Source organism: Mya arenaria, chromosome 6, assembly GCF_026914265.1.
Source record: "Mya arenaria isolate MELC-2E11 chromosome 6, ASM2691426v1".
NCBI lineage: Eukaryota > Metazoa > Mollusca > Bivalvia > Myida > Myidae > Mya > Mya arenaria.
Window position 1 is genome coordinate 7,240,218 of NC_069127.1, and position 27,181 is coordinate 7,267,398.

Below are 27,181 nucleotides of genomic sequence, written 5' to 3' on the forward strand. Positions count from 1 at the left end.
AATGGTTTTATAGGATAGATCTGTGCATGTATTCTTTTTTGAAAATATGACATATAACTTGCATTTTAAACAATTCCAGACACAGAAAAATCAGCTCCAGCAGTTTCACAAAGAAACTTACATCGTATAGCCTGACAAAGCAATGTTTTTTTCAATTGTTATTATTTATAACTATACCATCTTACTCTGGGTGGGAGAATCTGTTTGTGTTTTAGTTTTTTCATGAGATAGCCCCTTGTTTACATACCGACACATTCACTGCCGGCAAGGTCCACCAGCTGTAGCTTTGTCTTGATGATGGCATGGTTGAGGGGAGCAGGTGCAGGGGGCTCAAAACTGGGCGTGGACATCAGCGAGACAGACCTCCCTCTCCTGTCCCGGCCACCAGGGGGCGCTGCACAGACAAAAGGAAGTGTGTGTTTTAAGTTAAATACAATAATTATGTATTTTTCTACTCTGATGTGGTTTTCAGTTATACTTGTCAAAACTAGTTTTAACCTCTTTGCTTCAGCATATAGATATATGAACATTTTCTATAAAATTGTGTGGTAATTGGCTGGTGGCTGGTTTGTAAAAAACATATCCATTAAAGTGATTTTGACAAATTGTTAGAAAATGTCATACAAGGCGATCTAACAACCCTCCACGGCAGTCAACTATCAATCACTATAATCTAATCTTATGTTGTTATTTTTACTGACAAAATAGATACTTTATGTAGTATTGAAAGTACTGAAGACAATGTTCTGTTTTGAATAGAAAATGAGAAGTTTTATGATAAACAACTATGATTTATCAAAAGGTCATTAAATTCAAAGTTTACAATTATAAAACATCAGTTAGTAAACAATGAACATAGTTAACTTCAAATCTGACATGGGCAATGACTTCAAATTATTTGGACTCTCAAGAGAAACAATTAAGTAAGTGTAAGGTTAACCAAGCCAATCATGGTCATGAGTACAAAACACTGACTGAACAACACATGTGAGATGTAGCCAGTAGAAATTTTATCTGCATGCAAGGTTATATATGTTAAGAAATATTATGCTTCTCAATGGCTTGAGTGAATCTGTGAGAATCGGTGAAGGGCATAGAAAATAAACATTCCAAAAATTCTACGATTTGGGTTTGTACCAAGTGTCACACGAAGAGGGCTTATAATTATTAGTGAAGGTAACCATGACTTGACCTTTGACGTATTGACTTATTATGCCACCGGACAAAGTTATCCATATCTTTCTGCCATGCTTCACAAGCAAGACAAAAGATGCACTTAAATAAACATTGCTTTTTGAAATATCAAAGTTTAGCTATTAAATAACTAGTTATGTCAAAGTGGAATAAACTTGAGCTGTTGCAGGAGCAGAAAATACCCAAACACACCGCCTGGACACAGGACTGGTCAACTATTTCCATATAGAAAAAAACTTAACAATCACCATGAACATATGCATAGTGTAAAACCTGTGTATTATATTTTTTCAAAATCCATTGTACATGTCATCAGCCAGACATTGTTTTATTTTCCAAATTCAAAGCTGTAAAAGGGAGTTCCCCCATAAAAGTTTAGTGTTTTTTTACCAAAGTCAAACATGACCTGTATTTTATGGTGTTAAACATGTGAACGAAAAATCCCTTTGATGAGTAATCATCAGGACAAAACCTATAGATCAACCAAGGGGCCATAACTCGGTCATAAACTGATAGTTTTGATCTTAAGTCAAACTTGACCTGGATTTTACTGTTTAAACATGTGTATAAAGAATTGTTGAAATACTTTGACCATTTCATGAGTTATCGTCTGGATACAACAACAAGAGGCCCAAAAGGGCTCTACTGACATGGCTCTTGTGGTCATTTTCAATCCAGAGCATGTACGTTTTAGTAATAGGCAACAAATATATAGTTCACTTTTAGTGTTTGGGTTAGCTGAAAACGCTGCATCGTCAATATCTGAGGACAGGAAGTGTTGTAAGCAGATTAGTTGCATGAACTGTTTTAATATGTGCCAAGTAAAGGTAATCTGAGGGTAAAAAATATTTGTTTTTAAAACTGTACTCATCGTCAAAATTTCATTTCTGTAGCTTAAAAAATAAACAGTCGATCAAAGGTCAAAGTCAAGGACATCCGAGGACAACATTAATGCTTGTTCGCAAAACTGTTCACATGGTCAAAATTTCATTACTGTAGCTTTAAAAATTAATAAGTAAGTCAAAAGGGGTGGGGCCAGCTTTTGCCCAAGGGGCATTTTTTCAAATGTTTTCAATTGCATCATATGATGCTCCACAAAAAAATATCAAAGGTATGGGTCTTGTGGTTTGAAACAAGAAGATTTTGTAAATATTTCTTAAATAAGTCTCTAGGAAAATTGTGACACTCAGGGCAGTGCCAGTTTTGACCCAAGGGGCATAATTTGAACAACCATGGTAGTGGACCACTAAATAAAGCCTTGTTCAAAATAGCAAGGATTTGCATAGTGGTTTCAGACAAAAAGGTTTTCAATATTTCCCAATTTAAGGGGGGGGGAGGGGGGGGAGTCCGTCCCTTACAAAGAAAAGAGAACTCTTCCCTGGGCCTCCGCCAACGTCGCCGAGGTCGTTTGCATTTGCCACACACTGGTCCCTTGCAGGACAATCTCCGTGGGGGGGGGGGGGGGGGGGGGTTAGTAATGACCCCAGGGGCATAATTTGAACAAACCTTCACAAGCAATTGTGACTTTACATGTAAACTTGGCTAAAAATAGACTTCGCTCATGTAGACTTGGCTAAAAATAGACTTAGCTTAAAATAGCATTTTTTATACTTTCAAGACCCATAATCCATGCATGGGCAGATCTGGCTAGTTTTCAAAAGGAAACAAGTTCTAATGGATATCTAAATACTGTACAAGTTTCATCGAGATGCAATCAAAACTGAAGACTGTATCATGTTCACAAGCAATTGTTTACAGACAAACAAGCAATTGTTTACAGACAAACTGATTTTTTTAATACTTTCAAGGCCCATAATCTAGGCATGCATGGTAGGATCTGGCTGGTTTTCGAAAGGAACCGAGCTCTAATGGATATCTAAATACTGTACAAGTTTCATCGAGATACAATCAAAAATGAAGACTGTATCGTGTTCACAAGCTAGTGTTTACACAATAGCATTTTTTATACTATCAAGGGCCATAATCTAGGCATGCATGGGCGGATCTGGCTAGTTTTCGAAAGTCTATGCAATTCAGAAAATGAAAAATTGGTACAAAAAGTTATTGCAAGATTTTAGGGTTGCTGAAACTCATTTATGTAGATGAGATCTGCAACTGTAGTCAAGACATTTACAAACATTAACATTGCTGCAAACCATTAATGAAGCTGTAACAGTTTACAAAAATCATTCCTTGCAGGGCAATAACCAACAACAAAGCCTTTATCAATAACATGAATTTATAATAAAACAATTCATGATGTGAACATTGCCTAAGGTTATTAAATGTTTAACTGGCCTCAGACAGCCCTTGTTCTTCTATTAACTAGAAATGTGTTCGTAACACACAGATACTCCTACTCTCTGCCTTGGTGACAACAGCAAGGGCCATTATTCCGCCAATGGAAGATGAATAAGCATTAAAATTACCAGTTCACATGCAGAACAAATGAGTGGGGGCATAAAATGGTAATACCATTCCTGTAAAGTTTTGTGACTCTGGCTCATAAACTTTTGGAGATATGTACAACATTGCATGAAGTTGAGGCTATCTCTTAACTAAGTCAATATCCATAACTCTGCAATTATTGGGCAAAGCAAAACACAAAATCCCAGGTGCAAACAGCACATGCTGCTCAACATTCCTGTGAAGTTTCATCATCGCTAAAATACTTTTGGAGTAATGCACGACATAGTATCCTTAGATGGACTGACATCTTGATATGCTTTGAGAATGGGGGCTTAAAAAAGCTAGACATAAAAGGGCTATTTAACTTGTAAGAACAAATCTGTATTTTTTTCTACAATGTACAAGTATTAACAACGGAAAACAAGTAATCCATTGTTGAAAATGTGAGATGCAACAACTTCTGTCAAAAACTCCAGACAGATCAGTAATAAAACAAGCTCACTTTTCATTGACATTAATCAGATATATTTAAAGCTTATATTGATTGATGAACTAAATTGTAAAGTTTTAAAAATATGTTATTGAGGCAAAGGCTTTGTTGTTTGTGTGATTCCTGCCTGTCCTTGACCGTCCTGATGTCTCGAACCTGCGACCTGAAACTTTTAATTTAATAAATAATATTGAATGACATTAAGTAAAAATACTGTGATGTAATTCTCATAATGCTGCCTATTTTGTCAGATGTTTTTTCAAAAAAAGGATAGCTGATTTACTGAAATACAACATGAATATTAGATTCACATTATTTGCATTACCTTTTCAGTCTTTTGACCATATCTGTTATCTTTCTGATACTGAGGTTCCTTTTATTTTGACTAAAGCTACCAATTATTCTTAAGTTAAATAGCTTTTCTTGAAGGTCATTCCAAATAAATTTGTCATTCATTTGAAATTATGTTAGTTTTTGTAACAATTTTAAAATTGGTGATTCATGGTGAGTCAAACTCATTACATGGTAAATGTTAATAAACAAAGTTAAAAATAATGCGAAAAACTGGAAATATAAAACTGATTTGATGAATCACAAAACTGAAAATATTTATTGTTTTTTTGAACATGTTACATATGAAGTGATTAAATAACTGGGAGTGTTGGGATAAAACTAGGTTGTCATGGATACCATTGGCAATATGGGACAGAAGTGCCGCCCTCACAGCATACGGGATTCCGCTGGGGTCAGTCTCTTTAAAATCAGAACAACGTTATGTTTACTTTACATAAGCTGAAACAAAGAAAATACTGGTAACAGTCTAGCAACAGCACTGCCTTATTTGATGTACATGTTTATACATGATTATACAAGTATATCACAATAATTTAATTTTTTGTTTATTTCAGCAGATAAGGACAAGTTTTGTCATCCACAAGCAATGCCAAATGTTTGACGTACATGAATATTTATAACCGATGCTTGCCAAATATCAAAGACAAGATGCAGTTTGATATTGTGGTGCACAGTATGTCATGACGTTGGGGCAAATCTTAAGGACGGTAAATTGGACAATAATGGCTACCAGCTATTGCTCCAGACAAGAGGTTTGTAAAAAATATCTAGCATATCATTTCTAAATTAACCATGGCAATTAGTGAATCCCATTGGATGGAAATTTTTATAGGTTATAATCTATTTAGTTACCTTTAATGTGTCTTAATGCATGTAATAATGACTTAAAACCCACAAAAGCTCCAGATAACAACTATTTCTAACAGTAAGTATGTTGAATTTTGATTACTAGTATCAGATTGATATTGCAATTCTAGACTGTTTTGTTTGCTGATTTTTTTTTAATATAAAATGAAGGATCACCTCAATTTTCGTAAACATTAATTTTACATATTTATTTCTTAGATCTTATGGATTTAATTCATCTTTTTACATCAATTATACATACATGTTGTGTGTTAATTAAAATGATAAATACTACTGAGCAGTGTGTAAACCAGGGCTGACCATCTTGCATATGGCAAGGGAAAACACATAATAATAAAATAATTATTTAAACCCCTCCTTTTAAAGGGACTTGTTCACTTTTTATAGGGTCAGAAATTGTAAACAGTTATTTTGTTTGGAATGTGAATAAAGTGCTTGCTCCAATGATTAATTAGTATCCAAAGTTCAAATAAGAGCTCTTTTGTTAATAATTATTAAAACATGTGATGAAATATAACCTTTATCGCCAAAAAGTGTTAGTAGCACTATTTAAAATTGAATGATTGTAGATTTGAATTTACAAAATTGTGTTAAACTGAAAATATACCATTGCTGTTTGTTCATAAAACGAAGAAAAATAACTAAACTTTTATCAATATTCAATACCAATAATTGCCCACATAAAATCGGTGAATGAGTCCCTTCAATGTTGAAGCAAACAATCTGATACTGCACTTCGCCATAATACTTGTAATATATCTCTTGCATGCATTTACATATAAAAAATAATATTTTAATCCACAGAAACTATGGATACAAAAATATGAAATACTCAAGAAGAATTATATTCTTTGATTTCTTTTGCCCAGTACTTAGTTCCTGGCTGGAGTTTCCAAAAGATGTGATTACTTTATATTCAGCTGAAATGCTGCTATACAAAGATAACTAGCCATTCTAGTTTTGATATGCTATGTTTGCGATGAGCCAGGAACAAAGGAATGAAATTTCTGTGCTTCATATAGTGACCTATAACAATATAAAGCAAATAAAAAAAGAACTGAGACACTGAAATATGAACAAAACATTGAACTGGTTATAGCGCTCATGACTGAAATATGAACAAAACATTGAACTGGTTATAGCGCTCATGACTGAAATTCTTACCAGGAACATCATCTGAAACACGGCAACGAAGAGAAAATTACTTTGGAAACATGCGTCTAATAAACCCAAAAAGTTACGCGGCATGAGTATTTCATTATTTTTTTTTTATTTCATACCATTTTTCCTGGTATGGTGCTATTTCATTGGTAATTATTTTAGCTTGCCTTTTCTGATTTTACTCACACACAATAACCCTTATTTTGTATTCAATAATTTGTGTTCAACTGAACAAGACATATGTTTAAAACGATGAAATGTACATGTACATTTGCACAATATTCTTTTAATAATTTTCTGAAAAAAGGGACATACAGTAAGATTCATTGCCATTTATTTCTTGTTATATCCTTTGGAACCAATCAGGGTAAAAAATGGTCTAATATATGCACATACATACATAATTAAAATACAAAATCAAGATATTAGATATTGTTACATATCTACCTTGTAACCTTACATTCATGTTAAACATGATCTGTGTCATGCTATACAAACAAATGCGCAATATGCATACTACTCAATCTTGACAGCTCGAATGCATTAAATATTCCGCTGGGTTGAACATAAGCAATTAATAAGGCACATTAGAGATTCAAAACTATCATAAAACATATGTGTGATAATAACTGAGCATGTTGCAATGCGTGCTATGCATGGCCATAACATGAAATCTCTAGCTCTACATTTGCAGGAGCTGAACTTTAAAACAAGAGCACCTAAAGAGAATTCCAACACCCGCCTGTTTTTCTGAGCAACAATTGGTCAACATGCATACTTTGTTCATGTAAATATCTTTAATGCTTTTTAGGTAGGCTTTATTTGTATGCTTATAATATTATCAATTTAAGTTTTTGATCACACAAAACTAAAGCTATGACAATATCTTTTTTCTGTTTCTCAACAACAGACAAGCTAAAAAGTGCATAGAATAATCAAGTAAACCCTAGCAATGTCTAGACGACTATAGTAACTTACTCGGCAGCATTTGCTTAAAGCACTCGGGCACTAAAATTCATTTTTAAAATACATAAAAATATACAAAATGAGCTGCTACAACAATGTTGTTTCTGTTATAAAATATTATAATTAACATAAATACTAGGGATGAGACGATACGGTCATCACATGATACCACAGATACAGATACTTCTATTCAAATGAAAATGAAAATCTCTAGTTAAACCAGATAATGAGATTAGTAATAATTGTATATTCATTTTATTTCCAGAAAATATAATGAAACAAGTGTTTGTTTGAAAACAGAAAAATCTTACAGTAAAAGGTTTCAATTTCTTCTATTTCTACTATTTCTCAAATCTTCCAATATTACATGCTAAACTTTTTCTGAGATATTTGGGACGATAATTCATCTTAAATATACCAATTTACTTTATGTCTTTGTTCAACCTATTAAAATGGTATTTGGAATTGTGACTTTATCTTTTTATGACTATGACTGAATGTTGACTTCACCTGTTGTTACCCTTCCATTGCTGTTGGTTACACACCCGTCATTGTTGCCACTCCTTCAATCATAGGTGTTAACATTTCTGAAGCCATATTTACACCACTGCTGCTGTTGTTATCTCTAAAAGCGCTGTTGTTTACACCTTTGTCGCATTATGTTTACCGTTATGTATCACCGTTACATTGTTCTTTACAGTCTCTATCTGTGCCATCGTTGAAATTTCTGCTCCCAATGTCATATCTTTCAACTACCATCAACGTAAGCATTCTCATTCTGCGTCCTTTTTTTTTTTACCTCATAACAGTTGTTTAGTCTCCTGTCAACATTGTTTATATGGCTGTAGGTATTGTTACCTCACTTATCATGGCTGTGACAACTCATGTCCACGTTAACTTACTCTTCTGTCATTGTTTCGATGGCTGTCACCATAACAAAAAATCATGTTTCTGTTAGTGGTGCTCCCATTATCTTTTTACAATTACTTCATCATCACTGCTACTTCATCATCACTGCTACTTCATCATCACTGCTACTTCATTGTCACTGCTACTTCATCATCACTGCTTCTTCATCATCACTGCTACTTCATCATCACTGCTACTTCATTGTCACTGCTACTTCATCATCACTGCTACTTCATCATCACTGCTACTTCATTGTCACTGCTACTTCATCATCACTGCTACTTCATCATCACTGCTACTTCATCATCACTGCTACTTCATCATCACTGCTACTTCATCATCACTGCTACTTCATCATCACTGCTACTTCATTGTCACTGCTACTTCATCATCACTGCTACTTCATCATCACTGCTACTTCATCATCACTGCTACTTCATCATCACTGCTACTTCATCATCACTGCTACTTCATCATCACTGCTACTTCATCATCACTGCTACTTCATCATCACTGCTACTTCATTGTCACTGCTACTTCATCATCACTGCTACTTCATCATCACTGCTACTTCATCATCACTGCTACTTCATCATCACTGCTACTTCATCATCACTGCTACTTCATTATCACTGCTACTTCATTATCACTGCTACTTCATCATCACTGCTACTTCATCTTCGCTGCTACTTCATCATCATTGTGACTTCATCATCACTGCTACTTCAACATAAGTGCTACTTCATCATCACTGCTACTTCATCATCACTGCTACTTCATCATCACTGCTACTTCACTGCTACTTCATCATCACTGCTACTTCATCATTAGTGCTACTTCATCATCACTGCTACTTCATCTTTGCTGCTACTTCATCTTCACTGCTACTTCATCATCACTGCTACTTCAACATAAGTGCTACTTCATCATCACTGCTACTTCATCATCACTGCTACTTCATCATCACTGCTACTTCATCATCACTGCTACTTCATCATCACTGCTACTTCATCATCACTGCTACTTCATCATAAGTGCTACTTCATCATCACTACTAGTTCATCATCACGGCGACCTCATCATCACTGCTACTTCATCATCGCTGCGACTTCATTATCACTGCTACTTCATCATCACTGCTACTTCATCATCACTGCTACTTCATTATCACTGCTACTTCATCATCACTGCTACTTCATCATCACTGCTACTTCATCATCACTGCTACTTCATTGTCACTGCTACTTCATCATCACTGCTACTTCATCATCACTGCTACTTCATCATCACTGCTACTTCATCATCACTGCTACTTCATCATCACTGCTACTTCATCATCACTGCTACTTCATCATCACTGCTACTTCATCATCACTGCTACTTCATCTTCGCTGCTACTTCATCATCACTGCGACTTCATCATCACTGCTACTTCAACATAAGTGCTACTTCATCATCACTGCTACTTCATCATCACTGCTACTTCATCATCACTGCTACTTCACTGCTACTTCATCATCACTGCTACTTCATCATTAGTGCTACTTCATCATCACTGCTACTTCATCATCACTGCTACTTCATCATCACTGCTACTTCATCATCACTGCTACTTCAACATAAGTGCTACTTCATCATCACTGCTACTTCATCATCACTGCTACTTCATCATCACTGCTACTTCATCATCACTGCTACTTCATCATCACTGCTACTTCATCATCACTGCTACTTCATCATAAGTGCTACTTCATCATCACTACTAGTTCATCATCACGGCGACCTCATCATCACTGCTACTTCATCATCACTGCGACTTCATTATCACTGCTACTTCATCATCACTGCTACTTCATCATCACTGCTACTTCATCATCACTGCTACTTCATCATCACTGCTACTTCATCATCACTGCTACTTCATCATAAGTGCTACTTCATCATCACTGCTACTTCATCATCACTGCTACTTCATCATCACTGCTACTTCATCATCACTGCTACTTCATCATCACTGCTACTTCATCATCACTGCTACTTCACTGCTACTTCATCATCACTGCTACTTCATCATAAGTGCTACTTCATCATAAGTGCTACTTCATCTTCACTGCTACTTCATCATCACTGCTACTTCAACATAAGTGCTACTTCATCATCACTGCTACTTCACCATCACTGCTACTTCATCATCACTGCTACTTCATCATAAGTGCTACTTCATCATCACTGCTACTTCATCATCACTGCTACTTCATTATCACTGCTACTTCATCATCACTGCGACTTCATTATCACTGCTACTTCATCATCACTGCTACTTCATCATCACTGCTACTTCATCATCACTGCTACTTCATCATCACTGCTACTTCATCTTTGTCAGTCACCAACCAAGGTTTTCCTACTTAGTTTTGATTGAGTGTTAGTGTACATGATGTATGTTGTATTTGCCTCGTTGAATATTAAAGAAATGTCCAAACAATTATACATCAACAGCATGCATAAGAAATCTAAATAAGAAGATTGTTCGTGACTTGTATAATATTGGGACTTTAATTTATTAACAAAAATATCAAGCAGAATCTTGTGCACCCATATTTTCCCTGTTGCGGTTTAGTATAAACTGACCGAAATGCAAATAATGCAAACATGTTTTTGCAGATTCATAATATAATATGAAAACTAAAAAATATTCTATGAAGCAGTCATTCACGAACATTAAAGGTTGAAGATTGATAAAAATTCCTATATCGTTCTGCCAAATTATTGTCTGATGTCTTTACCAATTACATCTCTCATCACCCTGACTCCTGGTGCCACACGCAATACAATGTGTAACTCGAAACAATCAGCAAATTAAACGTTGTTTCACAAACAATGACGGGTATGTATAAAGTTTGTACAACAGAATATATATATAGATTATGATGTTTAACCAACTTGATGATAAATATTGATACAGTATCGATATTCGCTGTATCGTCTCATCCCTTATAAATTCTACACATTTTATCGTCAAATAACCTATATTAATCCAATGAGAAAAGTGATCAGTATCTTCAGACAGAAATATATATATTAAGTTTTAAGATTATGAAGTATATTAAATTAAAGTACTGAGTTTAGATAGTGGCAACTATAAACAATATATCTCTCACTAAATAAACTGTATTACATCATAAATGGCGTTGCCATCATGAAATAACTCATTATGTAAAAATATATGAATTTAACTAGTGTATTAAAATAACTATCCAAAAATTCTGACATTGCATGATAAATAAATGACGTTGAAAATTGCTGCGCTATATAGCCACATTTGATGTATTTATTGCCATAAATTGGCACACAGTACTTGAAAAATAAATAAACGAACTTAAACAATGGTAAATGCTGTGTTGACAAAATATATCATTCAGTACATGACAAATGTTTTAAAAAAGGACGAACCACATAAGGCAATCAAAATTCATCAGATGATAGATCTATTACCGTGATATTTCTCCACATCAAACCATTCTATAATTCATGTTAAATAATGTCAATGACTCAGTCTTTTGTACGTTTAGACAACAAGACTAGTTGAAAGTTGTTACATGTTATGCACATATATGCAATATTCAGTTTTGCAACATTTGGCAAAGAAATTGGAATCACCAGTAATATTTATACCATTCTTATTGTAAAGTGTAAAAGCTGTCTAACTATCAGGGAATCATACAAGCTTATTTTAGTCAAATACTTGGGCATCATTACATGCTATATAAAGTCATTGCTATACAAACATTTGTAGAAGTAACAAATAGGCATGGTGGATCTGCCCTTTTGTGGAATTTGAATGCTAAGGAGAGAGAACATGTGTGTTTTGTGAAACCTGCACCTTTATCTTTTTTTTAATAGCCAAATATTGTACTCTTGCAAGTTCCATAAATACGTACCATTTTCTGGTATGGGCGAGGGAGCGGAGGGCTTGGTGAGGAAACTAGGGGCCTGAGAGTTCACAGTCAAGGTCACGATGAGATGGGAGCGACTTGAGTGCTCATGCACCATGGTGGAGGCTTCACGTCTCATGCGCAGACCATACTGCACGAATGACATCACATCCTGGATTTTCTTTACTTTCCTGTACAACAAATCAAATATTTCATCAGGCTGTAAAACAGGTTTTATTTTTCAACTTGGAAGTTAAAACCAGCATTCTGTAGCAACAGAGAGGCAACATCGGCCAAGGCCTTCCGCTATTTTCCAAATGTGTTATTTTATATCAAACAGTTAAATGTTGGATTTGTCGCCTTCTTCTTGACAGCACACCTGCTACCACCATTATTATAAACCTGTATCAGCATTGAATACTCAAAAGTTTCACACCAACAATTTTACTGACAACTTTGGACAAGGTTTTTAAGCAAGAGGATCTTAAAAGTGACATGCAGGGTGTGCCTATCAGGTCATATATGGTAACTGTAATGTGGAGACCTTGTCTGTCTCTACAGTGTGTAACATTAAGATTACAAAAACCTTGACAGTGGAAAAGATATAAAGTTACGAATATGCAATTAAATTAATTACATCATATGACATTCATGTACCATCCTGCTAACGAAACTTAAATAAGACTGAATTTATTCACATCCATCTGTCAGAAGGAGAAGTTGACAAGATTTAATTGTGTGCTATATATAACTGCATATACCTAATAGTAATTGCTTTGTCTCAGGTTAGTTAATTGTGTACTTAAATGAACCAACTTGGTCCACAGATTATTGAATTTTTTGTCTATATAAAAAAATCTGCACTACTCAGAAATTGCTACAATCATTTTAAATGAGACATAATTGTCAAACAGTATGACCCCTGAGCGATGCTTGTCAGACTGCAATAAGGTGTTTAAGAAGATATATATTTGCAATGACCTTTACCTTTGACCACCAACTACAAGTGACTTTTCATGCTTGTAGGTCAAACCATTTTCAAGTTATTTTGTAGATTTTTTTACTACAATGTTAAACATGACCTTAACCTTCAAACTGCTGAAACCAAAAACTATTTAGGTCATATCCTACTTAAGGCAACCTACTATTGATGTTCCATTGTCCTTAATTAAAGCGTTTTAAGTTATTGGACAGAAAGATTTGTAAACAACTTTAGTCATGAACTTGACCTTTGACCTATTCACCCATACAAGAATCAGTGTTCACCTATTGGTCAAGTACAAACTAACTGCAATGGTTTACGGTCCAAGGTCAAGAGGTTTTCAAGTAATTGGTGGACAAACCAATCATTATACTGTTAACTCTGACCTTGACATTAAACCTACCTTCTCCACAAACAACATGGGTGATGAATTGGCTGAAGGCAAACTACCACTGAAATGTCATGGTCCTTGGGTCATGAATTGGCTGAAGGCAAACTACCACTGAACTGTCATGGTCCTTGGGTCATGAATTGGCTGAAGGCAAACTACAACTGAAGTGTCATGGTCCTTAGGTCATGAATTGGCTGAAGGCAGACTACAACTGAAGTGTCATGGTCCTTGGGTCATGAATTGGCTGAAGGCAAACTACCTCTGAACTGTCATGGTCCTAAGGTCATGTATTGGCTAAAGGCAGACTACAACTCAAGTGTCATGGTCCTAAGGTCATGAATTGGCTGAAGGCAAACTACCACTGAACTGTCATGGTCCTAAGGTCATGAATTGGCTAAAGGCAGACTACAACTCAAGTGTCATGGTCCTAAGGTCATGAATTGGCTGAAGGCAAACTACCACTGAACTGTCATGGTCCTAAGGTCATGAATTGGCTGAAGGCAAACTACAACTGAAGTGTCATGGTCCTAAGGTCATGAATTGGCTGAAGGCAAACTACACCTGAACTGTCATGGTCCTTGGGTCATGAATTGGCTAAAGGCAAACAACCTCTAAACTGTCATGGTCCTTGGGTCATGAATTGGCTGAAGGCAAACTACCACTGAACTGTCATGGTCCTTGGGTCATGAATTGGCTGAAGGCAAACTACCACTGAACTGTCATGGTCCTAAGGTCATGAATTGGCTGAAGGCAAACTACCTCTAAACTGTCATGGTCCTTGGGTCATGAATTGGCTGAAGGCAAACTACCACTGAAATGTCATGGTCCTTGGGTCATGAATTGGCTGAAGGCAAACTACCACTGAAATGTCATGGTCCTAAGGTCATGAATTGGCTGAAGGCAAACTACCTCTGAACTGTCATGACCTAAGATCATGAATTGGCTGAAGGCAAACTACCTCTGAACTGTCATGGTCCTAAGGTCATGAATTGGCTGAAGGCAAACTACCACTGAACTGTCATGGTCCTTGGGTCATGAATTGGCTGAAGGCAAACTACCACTGAACTGTCATGGTCCTTGGGTCATGAATTAGCTGAAGGCAAACTACCACTGAACTGTCATGGTCCTTGGGTCATGAATTGGCTGAAGGCAAACTACCACTGTAGTGTCATGGTCCTTGGGTCATGAATTGGCTGAAGGCAAACTACAACTGAAGTCTCATGGTCCTTAGGTCATGAATTGGCTGAAGGCAAACTACAACTGAAGTGTCATGGTCCTTAGGTCATGAATTGGCTGAAGGCAGACTACAACTGAAGTGTCATGGTCCTTGGGTCATGAATTGGCTGAAGGCAAACTACCACTGAACTGTCATGGTCCTAAGGTCATGAATTGGCTGAAGGCAAACTACAACTGAAGTGTCATGGTCCTAAGGTCATGAATTGGCTGAAGGCAGACTACAACTGAAGTGTCATGGTCCTTGGGTCATGAATTGGCTGAAGGCAAACTACAACTGAAGTGTCATGGTCCTTGGGTCATGAATTGGGTGAAGGCAAACTACCACTGAACTGTCATGGTCCTTGGGTCATGAATTGGCTGAAGGCAAACTACCTCTGAACTGTCATGGTCCTAAGTTCAATCATTCTATGTTATTGTGCAGAAAATGTTTTCATAATACTACCGGTATTGATAGCGACCTTGACATTCTGGACCCCAAACAAAACTATTTGTCATCAATTGGTTAAGGGCAACCTATCCCTGAAGGTTCATTGCCCTAGGTCAAACTGTCCTCAAATTATTGTGCAGACAGGACATGGTGTAATGACCATCTGGCAGTCAGACAGACCTAGACCTACCAACATTTGGAATCTATACGCCCCATCTTTTTTGAAGGGGAGGGTAATAAAAAAACAACAACAAAATAAACCAGAACAATAACAGGAAACATAAATACTTTCTAACAATCTGCTTTTGAAGTTCTATTTTTTGAGGAATGAAATGACAGGATATCACAGAAATATGAAACAACAGTTAGGACAAAATTGTTTCAGGACAAAATAGTTTTACAAACAAAATAGTATGCAGAAAAAGGGAACACAATTAAAGTGCTGACATAAACGGTTATGATGAACTTTATCTGAGATGATGTAAGATTTCAGACAACATATAAACAAAGGCAATATATACATGTATTCCTGTCCTGATTTTTGACAATCATGCAACCTTTTATCGTAGAAAAACTCTAAGCATTGCGTTTAATATCATGTTTTATCATAATCGTAATTATCATAATTAACTTTTTTTTTATTAATATCTTGGTATTCATTGAACCTCTGTCTTGAATTATAAATGGCAAATAGAACTACTGCTATCTATTAACTTTGTGTGTCTGAACATGAAAGTGCCATAACTCAAAGCCTTTGCTTGACCCAGACATACATGTTCAATAATTCCTACCTGAAAAACAAGACACTTGTATGATTTAAATTATCTGACAACCATCTTTGAATTATTTTCAACAGACATACCACATACATATCATAGGGTTACAGCCAGGTATTACAAAGAGCAGAGTGCTGCATAAAAGAGACAGGATCTTAACATTATTAAGCACTGGGAATAATTTGAACATTATGAATTTCACAGCAAATGTCATAATTCTATCTTAGTTATATTAGGTTTCCACTGCCAAATATGATAAGTTTGTTTGTATTTATAATCATAGTATAGGTTTTGATCAAAACAAAAGAAATATTTGACAGTCTTAAGCATTTAAATCTATGATGGCAGAGGGGTTCCCATGCTGGTCTCCATAAGGACAGAAGAGTGCATGAGCTTAAACCCTACTGTAAGTGACAAAAGCACCACTAGCATGTCCATTTTCCTTTTCCTTAGATGGTCAACGAGCAGCATTTGACCATAATTTATACTATACATTTTGGAGTCTTGGTAAAGGTTAAATATTTGCACAACACTATTTACAACACTTCTAGGCAAATGTCTAATTTCAGACATTTTTTGAAGACTTTGCATTCAATTTCTACAAAATTGTCTTGGATTCTTAGATAATGTTTGTTTTATAAAGTTTGAAAAATAAAGCTAACAGTTTCAGTTTTCATACTAAGTTTAGCCAAGAAAGTTGCTTAGCAACAACTCTCATTTAAGCGCAGCAGTGAGCCTATATACTTGGATGCTTTTATAGAGTAAAGATTTCCTATGTTAAATCATTAAATACCACAAAAAATGTTTGTTACAAAAAGAACAAAAAAAGCATCATACTGGTATATGGAATTGTTTTTTTTTTCACTTCATGATTATATTTACGTGGAATTTTCATAGAAATCAAACTACACTAAATGTATATTTTCTGGGATGCCACTTGTGTATTGATTCATCAACCCAGCAGATATAAATGCCTTTTTTACACAAAATATTATAGTGTGATATATTTTCTTGTTAATCACGATGATTTTTTTTTTTTTTTTTTTATTGTACACTGACTCCATTTTTTTGTTGTGTTATTAATTGTTATTACAGCTAGGTGTCCAATTATTTAGGCACTGTCTGAAATTAGGCGCTTACCCAATAAGGCTATGACCATACTATTAAGGACATATTCTAAATCGATTGTCAATCTCTACACATACTTGGATGTGAGTGTTGGAATGCTGAGAGAGCCATCCGGACCAGTGATCACGTCATGTTTGGCATGAGGGTCACCGCTGAGGAGGTCCTGGATGTCGTTGTTGTAGATTTCAACCACAGAAACCTCCACGGATATTTTGCCATCTGGCTTCTCTGAGATCAACCTGGAAGACAGAATACAGTCAGGGGTAATATAAATACAAAACATCATAAGTTGATCTCATCATCTTTTCCTTAATTTGAAAAAGTCCTCAATTATATTATTACACATAATAAAATAAACTTTTTTTAAAATTAAAACTGCAAAACAAAGGTACCTGTGTGTGCAAGAACATTTAAAGTTTAAAACTAAAATAATTTGAGAATTATCAGTTTAAAAAGTTTTGAAATGAAGGTAAAATATTAAAAAATAATATAATTGCACTAGGTAAAACATTTAAAGACAAGAGCTCTAAAATGCAAAGCTACATACACCCGCCAAAGGGGCCATCAGTACCCAGGAATCAAGTACTGACAGAGGAAGTGGATATCAAACTTATTTGGGCAGTACACATTTTTATCAATTATGTATAAACGGTCAATTAAGAGAGCAGACAGGGTCAACAAAGACATATCTTAACAACTCAATAGTTAAAAACTGAAGAGATCAGACTGATTTGTGATAAATTTGTTTAAGATCTTAAGCCCATAACCATTGTGACCTAGTTTGGTAAGGAGTGGATGAAAAGTATGGTCAATTTGTTCACAATTTGACAATAATGAGCCATAATGAAGTGATCATTTGGTTGTAAAACTTTTAACTTTTCTGACAATTAAGTAAGGAATCAGGTAACTTGGGCATGAATACCATGGGGGATCTCACATAATGATGCTTTTTCAAACGGGCTTAAAACAAGCAATGTGGTGAAATCTTGTAATCATCCACCTGTAACCCAACTAAACTTATCTCTCTTAAGAATATCTGAAATCTATCACACCCCAGTCAATTACTAATCTAAACTTAGGTACTGAAATATGGCAGCCTCGTCTTTGATGAACTCCATTCTCAGGTGGTTGTTTTGTAAATTCTTTACCAACACTTCAGTCCACTACCCATACTAACCTGAAGAGTTCCCTGGCAGCCCGGGGTATGACTCCCTCATCTTTGTGGGGCTCCATCCTCAGGTGGTAGTCCTCATTCTTGTGACTGCCCAACATTGTGTGGGTTTTCCCACTCCCTGTCTGACCATACGCCATAATACAGATGTTGTACCTGCAGTGGGGAAAACAATTTTCATATGATGCTTAATCAGTATAAGCCCCTCGATGACAACCTACTTTGTTAAACAAAATAATTAATTGAATCCAAGTCCACCTACATTTGTTTGTCAAGGATTACATCATCAGACTAGTAAATTTTCATTGGTTTAACAGATGAGAATATTTTCATAAGGTTGATCGGGCATCACATCATTTGAATTCCCTGTGATCTTTGTTGTATGTGTACTATAACAACAACTTTTACTGATTAACAAATTTTTGATAATGATGTATAGATCATGTGCTGTGATATGGTTGTCTCTTTGTTACTGTATTTTTTGTACTTTTTAACAAGACCATAGTAGGTCTGCAGTGGCTACTGGGTTTACCCTCGTAGTTTCTACTGCATTATCAGATGCAATTTATTTATGTCTTATCACTTGTGCTTAGGTCTTTTAGACTACACTAACATGCATATATTGAATAGCCCAGTAACAATCATGTTTTTTATATACATGCAAAATTTAATAAAATCAATGGTCCAGCTTGCTGCTTTGACACAGGATTTGATTGTTTGACTGAGACAATAAGAAACAAAAGTAGCAATGGGTCAAAAAATATATTCTAGACACTACTACCCATTCTGGTGGTATAGTGTACATGCACCCAGTATCAGATCTTTTAAACTGTGGGAGAAATTCAGTCCACAAACTCAAACATAACCATGTGAATAAAACTTCAAGGGTATGTAGATGCTTAAATAAAATAGGTATAATAGCAAAAATACCATTAATAGCAAAAAAATGCACCAGGCACAACTACACGACATGGTGGCAAGTTGTACCATGTATCAGAGTGATACCACTAAAACCATGGGAGTAGTATGCTTACACAAATTAACCAACAGACCAACCAACCAAGCGATTGTATAGTGACTCCAATAAACCCTCCTCTGGAGGAAATTATTTATCAGAATCCAATCTTTTTTTGCCTTTTAACATTTAACTGTCAGAGCTAACAAGATAACAAATCCTGGAGTTTGTTTAACACTTTAATACCAATCCATAAACTAAATTATCCATCTATGTCACCTACCCATCGAGTAGCGAGGTCAACATGGGTGAAACTTCATCAAACACGGAATCCTGGGCCTCAGCCGGAGAATATACCCTGCAAACGGAGGACAGTCAAGTGTAGAAAACATTAAGCAAAGTCATAAATTACATTTACACCTGCTTATGAACTTTATATGTGAGTCAAAATATGCACACTCCCAGATGTTGGTAAATAGTAAGATACTGACCAGGCTTTTTGTTCTTAAATTCCCAGATGTGTTTCAATATTCAAAGTTAAAAACCATAGTACAAGGATTCAGGCTGAATCATCCAAATGACTGTTTTTAATCTTTGTGGTAAATTTAAAACAAAATCATTTGAAAACCTAGCTTTTAATGTCACAGTGTTAAAAGCTCTAGATAAATTCACAAACAAGATGGAAAACTTACCTCTAATAACTAATATTTCGTACTCAAACATCTAATGTTTGGTTGTAACTAACCATTCATACACAAAACAATTTGTTATGTCTAGCGGCAACCAACTTTCCCAAATCGACCACTATGTTATATTGGCAACTGTTACTTACCTTTCATATTCGAACACCTTGTTATGTTTGGTGGTACGAACACATACATTCTCCTGAAAAGAGAATGGTTAGATAATAGAAATAATACAAGGTTATATCAAACATTGCATTCAATAGATGTTGAAATAATTTTAAATATCAAACTAAAAATATTTAAAGCAGAACGAAACTTCCTATCATTATTTTTTACAAAGTCCATGTCTTTTTTATCATCCCTCATAGTTTAACTTAAAAGAAATATTTACCCAATGGCTTTATTGAGGAATTATAAATTATACATGTAAATGAAATGTACATTTTTTCTAATATTGATATCTGCCAGACTGACTTACATCATCCATGTAGTGGACAACCACCTCAGACTTGGTACCTGAGCTGCAATGTAAAGGCATTCTGCTTTGACTTCACATTATAGTTCAAGGTGTAATAGTCTCATTTCAAACTCTTTTGAATCTTTAGTTTCACACATACATATCTAAAAGCCAGTAACTAAGCAATTATACATACAATTATGGTAATTTATTTGTTATACTAGTATATTGAATTTATCCAGCAAATCCATGTCATCCATGACAAACATTTGACCATGATATTATTCTACAAAGTAGTAAAGTATGTTTCCCAACCCTCCCAGCATTCTGGAATCCTCTCCCCCTCGGTCAAAGTCCATCAGGGGTCGCACACGACAGTGAACACGTATATTCCCACGCAGCTCCTGTAATAGAATTATAAACATTTTTTTAATTCAATTTCAAATCATGTGGAATTTGAACACATTCCAGATGCTTTCAAGAAATGAATAAAAGATATGTTTGACAAACTTATAGGTTTTTTAAATGTTTTCAGCGTATGAATAGCTTAGATGTGTAGCATGGAACATGATTTATTATGGTTTTCCTCTATTTCTTATTACCATATCATATTGTAACAGATCTTTTCAGTGTCTTTTAAATCCTGTACTTTCCTTTACCAATCAGGAAGGATGGGTAACAAGTTATAGGGTTAAATGTTTTGGTTAATATGAACTGTTTCTTGTTACCATACAAGAATGTAACAAATAAACGTCTGATTAGGACCATCATATTATCATAAGTGTGTACCATGAGGAGGTTATGCAGTTCCTGTCTGCGTTTCTTCTCCTTAGCATGCCTGTCTGTAATGTCATTTAACGCCTCCTGAAGATTGCTCAGTTGGTCCTGCATAGTTGTCAGGTTGGATGTCTGAGACACAAACATGTGCCGGTGACGCTGAACAACGGTGTTGGCATGTTTAATGTCATTCTGGAACTGGATCGGCAGATCAACTGCTACCCGTTGTAGTGAGGCCATTTTTCGCTTGATGCTCTGTTGTTAATTGAAAATGGCTGAGCAACATAATAAAAAATAAAATCTTTGCCAAAACACTTCTAGAAATCTGTATTCTAACCACCAAACTCTATACAACTAAGGACATCCTCATTGTTTTTTTAAGAGGATCCATCATTTTCAAACATACATGTGTATCTGCAGGATGCAGATTTTTAGAGAAGTCTGTGCACAAAATTATGCCTCTGACTTGCAAGTACCGGTATGTTGATTATCTAACAACAGCAGCACAAAATGACCCAAGACAGAATGGGTAAATCATACTTTCTTAGATTCTTTATTGTATGTCTGGATTTGGGTGTTTTTCAGACAATTTTTATCCCATCTTTATGATTCTTGGATAGAATATTTTTCAGCTCGATATTTCAGACCAGTGTGAATCTGGGTAAACAAATATGCCACAAAGTCAAATAATACGACAAAATTTTATGTTAATGTTTTATGTTAATGTTTCTTTTTATTTACACAATTTCATCAGTATTCATCCAATCTTTAAGAATCTTTCACATATTATGTGTGAATTGCCTTTTAAATGTTCAACATTGAAATGTCAGGTTAGGTGTTTCATAATTAATTAAGTGCAATAAACGGTTGTAAAATACAGCTTTTTTTCCTCTATAAACAAACATCCTGCTGCTTTTGTCAAAATGAAAAAAAAAATGTTTTAATGTGCTTTCCACATGAACTTTTTGTTTCAAACAAATTACCTTAAATAAAAATTGTTCTTCAAAATTCTGAAGCAACTTCCTTGTACCATTTTTCTCAAGCGGGTTAATATTTTCAATCAAGATAGTGAAAAAGTTTTATATAATATTTTTATTTCACAGTCCAAACACATACACATGCAAATGGTTTACAATGTCTGTGCTAATTATCAGCATAGCTGGTAGAAAATCATGTAAATCGCTGATTATCTCAGATAAAAGAAAAGGTGGATTTTCTCAATACTTGCGAAATTTAGGATTGAGATTAAATAATTCCCTCTTATTGTTTCTTAATATCTGGCAATTTCCAATCCATAGCTTATATGTCTGTGATATATAATGGTAAAATTACATACAGAAATATCACCATTCCTGACTGATACTGCCACCTATGTTTTTAAAATGCTTATATAAAGATCAATTATATTGAGCCATTAACGCCAAGCTATAAATAATATGATGCATGTATATGTTACCTCAAGCTCTTGTTTGAACCTGAGGGCGGAGTCAATGACATTCTGTCGGAATTTTGTCTCTGATTCATACTGCGACTGAAATCCAGATACCTCCTCCCGACTGTATTGGAGGTTACTTCGGAGTTGAGCTAGTTTCAGATACAACATTGCATTCTCAGTTTCCAGTGATGCTATGCGCTCATCTCTGGTCTGAAATCGTTAATTATATGATCATTTCTACTGCTATTATCAAACTTTTATTCACAATTTTAATTATTTATCTTATTAAATTGTGCCACTTTATTATAAAATTCATTGTTAAATACAAAATTGGCATATTAAAAACAACAAAAACAATTTTTCAAATAAAGAAGAAAATACTTAGTACAAAATATTGGTACTGATCCGTTTGTTGACAATATATTGTTTGCCGTTTGCAAGAAGTACTCAAGCAGGCAATTAGCTTAAGCTGGCTGAACAAAAACGAAAAACAACCCATACTAGTGATATTTCGCTTTGTGTCCCAGCTTGCACAGGGCTACTCTGTTTAAGCAAAAGTAGAGCACTGGTATTAATTTCTTCCATAAAAATACTTATGTATTCATTGTCACCTAACCAAAATCAGAACACTCACGTTGTACTACTCACAACTAGAGCTGTGTAAAACTAAGCAAGTGCAACTGCAAGTTTAACAAAAACAAATCAAACCCGCAATTCCCGCTCAAGTCTTTTATTCTTCTCATTCAAGAAGTCTGTACGGTCAATCCCTAGCGGCATTTCAACATTAGTTCTACACAGATGTTAAGAGAAATCTTGAGTAAATGAAACAACTTTCAAGTTCTTGCAAAAATTGTTTACATTGGAAATAAAGGGAGGTAATAAAAACTAGGTACACCGAAACGCATTAAAATATTTGGTTAAATTATACTACTATTTACCACTTTCTCGAAACATCTTAAGTCCCTAGTCCAAATAATTGTACGTTGACGGATTTTTTTTAGATTTTTGATATGGCAAATCCTTCACGTACAAATTGTTTAGTATCAAAAGTGGGTAGTTGTTCCGATCAGGATTCCGGGTTAAAGCATATAGCGTCTATAAAATATCATAATAACAAGTAATATTACCAGATAATGTTATTTTATATTAGTTCCGTACGCACACAAAAAATATCCAACTTGTAATTATGAGTTTGACGGCTTTTCTTCATTTCATTCTGTCAAAACATAACGATATATACATGAAGGGCACCTGCAAGGCTTTCAGGGCACAGTTTTAAATCGCTCGGAACATTTCGGCCATGGCCGAGTTGTTACGATTGTATAACGAGGTCTATCTCGAAGTTTTGTCGGAGGAGGCCGAGTTATTACGGTTGTATCGAGTTGTTCCCCTTCGCATAATTGTTATCTGTGTCGGTCAACTTTCATTTTATTTTTATTGAAAAGGTAAACAACTTGTTTTAATGCACTTAATGCTTGTTTAGTGCAAAATAACATTTCACTTACATGGCAAAATATGAATTTAACTCTTTATGATCAATTTCAACCATAAAATACTTCACTTAAAACAATTTCAATATTTTTAAAACACCCCCGTTTTTGGCACATTCCCGTTTAGACGTTAGGGATTGGAAGAATCCCGTATAACACGTCTATTATTTTAGACTACTTAAGTCCCGTATAACAGGATCAAGCTAAGCTCACTATTTTTGTTTTGGTATCATTTGCTTAAAGTTTTGTCTAGGGCATATCTTGTAGAATATAAGAGTTATCAACTTGAACTTCATATGTAGATAGATCTCATGGTGGGCTAGTGCAGTGCACAATAACAGTAACTCTTGCTTTATTAGTTTTAGAGTAATTAAATTATTGCACTTTGTTAATTTTCATGCTTAAAGCTTTGTCCGGGGCATATCTTGAAGAATATAAGAGGTATCAACTTGAAACTTCATAGATAGATAGATCTCGTCGAGGGCAGTGCACAAGAACCGTAACCCTTGCATCTATGTGTTTAGAGTTATTGCCCTTTGCTAACTTTCAAGCTTAAATTTTGCCAGGGATATATAACGTAAACTATAAGAGGTATCAACCTGAAACTTAAAAGGTAGATATATCTCATTGAGGGTAAGTGCAGAGCACAACAACTGTTACTCTTGCTTCCATATTTTCAGATTTATTGCCCTTTGTTAATGTTCATGCTTAAAGTTTTGTCCGGGGCATATCTTGTAGAATATAAGAGTTATCAACTTGAAACCTTATATGTAGACAGATCTCATAGAGGGCAAGTGCAGTGCACAATAACAGTAACTCTTGTGGTAATAAAAGGCCACATTGTTAATTTGATTTTTTATTGTTTTATAATGATGTACTTGTCATTGTATTATTCATAATGTGTAACCACCTTCTTAAAATAAGTAGTAGTAGTAGTAGTAGTAGTAGTAGTAGTAGTAGTAGTAGTAGTAGTAGTAGTAGTAGTAGTAGTAGTGGTGGTAGTGGTAGTGGTAGTAGTAGTAGTAGTAGTAGTAGTAGCAGTAGCAGTAGCAGTAGCAGTAGTAGTAGTAGTAGTAGTAGTAGTAGTACATTTTATTGTAGGTTTTCAGAGAAAAATCCGCCAAAGTGTATGGGAACGTAACGTCATTTCGAAAATGACGTTGTTGATATTATTTCCCAGACTTGTGCTTCCTTGTGGCTTTCTTTCAAAATCTCTTGGATTTTGAGTTTCTTTGCCCCGTCTCGCCAATTGCTGTCGCGTGCGACAGTGCCACTGGTACACGATCAAGAACCAGTGTAGCTCCGACCATGGTTACATTCTGTCTCTTCACTATGCTCAACAAAACTTAATGACTAACAATCTTATCGGAGCACTCGCTGAAAGGCCCTTTCACGAGTGCGAGTATCAATTAGCTTACACAACACCACCGCAACCTTTGAAAATATTGGGGCCGCGGCTGCGGTGTCTGCGGCTACGGCTCCGACGCCCTTGATTAATACTACACTTGGGGCCACCCGACACATGTCAAATTCGATTTTTCTCGAATATTATTAAGGATATTTATTTCAAAGTATACAAAGTATTGTTTGGCAACATTGACTGTACTAAAATATATAATCATTTAATTAACTGTGACGATCGGTCACCTTTGCTCTTGGAACAGGTACGATTTCCCCATTGTGCACGAGGAAATGTAGGTGAGGAAACAATATCGAATTTTATTCTCATTACATTATTTTATAACGTTATTCACACCCTGAAAACAGAATTTCGAATTTAAACTCATGTATGGTTTGAATGAATTACCAAAATCAAGGTCGCGCATTAATAAGTTGCAGGTCGGCCTTTCACTCAGACATTACCTGTATGTACTGTTGTTTTTTTTATTTAGATTGTAATTTCATTGCTTGAATATGCAGTTCGATATAATCACTAAAAATCGTAATAGAAAGTGTAAGTGTATCTGTTATTTTAACATGTTTTTAAATTTGTTTACAGTTAGCTCGACTGACATGTGTTCACCATAACGAATAGATACTGCAGAAGTGGCAGTGCACTGCATGGTCGAGTTGACAACGAGCCCAGGCCGTCTCGCGGTAAGGTGACTATGCCAGCACATGATGCGCAGATTGTTGCGAGTCATCTCCAGAATCGTTTCAAGACCGCAACAGGTACCACGAGGACGACAAATGGGTCGCACGGTAGACCAGCAGGTGGCTGCGCGAACGGGAATAAGAGCTATGCGGCTATTCCGGGTGTTTATTCTGGCCCCACGCCACAGGTAGCAGGTGGAGAGATGGACTGTCGGCACCAGCGTATGACTCGGGCAGAACAGTCAAACGTCTTGGTTACACAGAACAATACCAAACGTTCGCGTAACATCATGCAAACGAAGTTGGATTAATATAATGTTGTAATAACTAATTTTACAATCGTTGTAAAATAAATACGTTTACACTAAACGTCTTGTTCACAGACGAGGTCTGGTCTAAATAACGTGTACCACAATGTTGGATGAATGCGGTTGTACAGACGTTGAGGTAAAAGATTGAACGACGCGTGTGTGTGTTTCAGCGCGGGTAGTATGGTGGCGGTTCCGCACCTACGAACCGATGGACATGGCATGGTATTGTTGCAGGACGGGGCACAGGCCCATAGTGTGTGCTTCACAAGGTTACTAGAACAGCAGAACGTCCGGCGGCTGCCTTTCCCTTCCTGGTCACCAGATCTCAACGCCGTTATTGAGCATGTGTTGGATGAGCTAGACAGGCGGGAACGGAAATGACAAGGACCCCCTCGCAATCTGTTTAAACCGAAACAGGCCCTTGTGCAGGAATGGAAGAATATTCCCCAATATTTAATACGTTACTATACATAATGTCGATGAGAGGAAGATGCGTGCACGTCGTAAGAACCATGGAAGGACACACGATGTATTAGTTACTCTGATGTACGGATATGATTGTGAATAGGTGACTTATCAG

The 27,181-nt window shown here is 35.7% G+C and overlaps 1 protein-coding gene across 7 annotated transcripts in view; it reads right to left on the reverse strand.

The window, feature by feature from the left end:
* LOC128237139 (kinesin-like protein KIF25) overlaps positions 1–23,565 on the reverse strand; it is a 28,574-nt gene extending 5,009 nt beyond the window's left edge. Inside the window, exons 1-13 of one of the 7 annotated variants that reach the window (XM_052952396.1) lie at positions 23,415–23,565; positions 22,728–22,916; positions 21,284–21,526; positions 20,810–20,898; positions 20,516–20,558; positions 20,184–20,236; positions 19,635–19,709; positions 18,403–18,552; positions 17,303–17,464; positions 12,292–12,476; positions 4,784–4,846; positions 4,221–4,262; positions 248–394 (exon numbers count right to left, since the gene is read on the reverse strand). In XM_052952396.1, coding sequence (XP_052808356.1) covers positions 248–394; positions 4,221–4,262; positions 4,784–4,846; positions 12,292–12,476; positions 17,303–17,464; positions 18,403–18,552; positions 19,635–19,709; positions 20,184–20,236; positions 20,516–20,558; positions 20,810–20,898; positions 21,284–21,526; positions 22,728–22,916; positions 23,415–23,483 — 1,510 coding nt within the window. In that variant the 5' untranslated portion in view covers positions 23,484–23,565. Of the gene's footprint in view, positions 1–247; positions 395–4,220; positions 4,263–4,783; positions 4,847–7,453; positions 7,484–12,291; positions 12,477–17,302; positions 17,465–18,402; positions 18,553–19,634; positions 19,710–20,183; positions 20,237–20,515; positions 20,559–20,809; positions 20,899–21,283; positions 21,527–22,727; positions 22,917–23,207; positions 23,372–23,414 lie in introns of those variants that run through there. The other 6 variants (XM_052952395.1, XM_052952397.1, XM_052952398.1 and 3 more) reach the window with 6 other exon arrangements.
* Between the last annotated feature and the right edge of the window lie 3,616 nt (positions 23,566–27,181).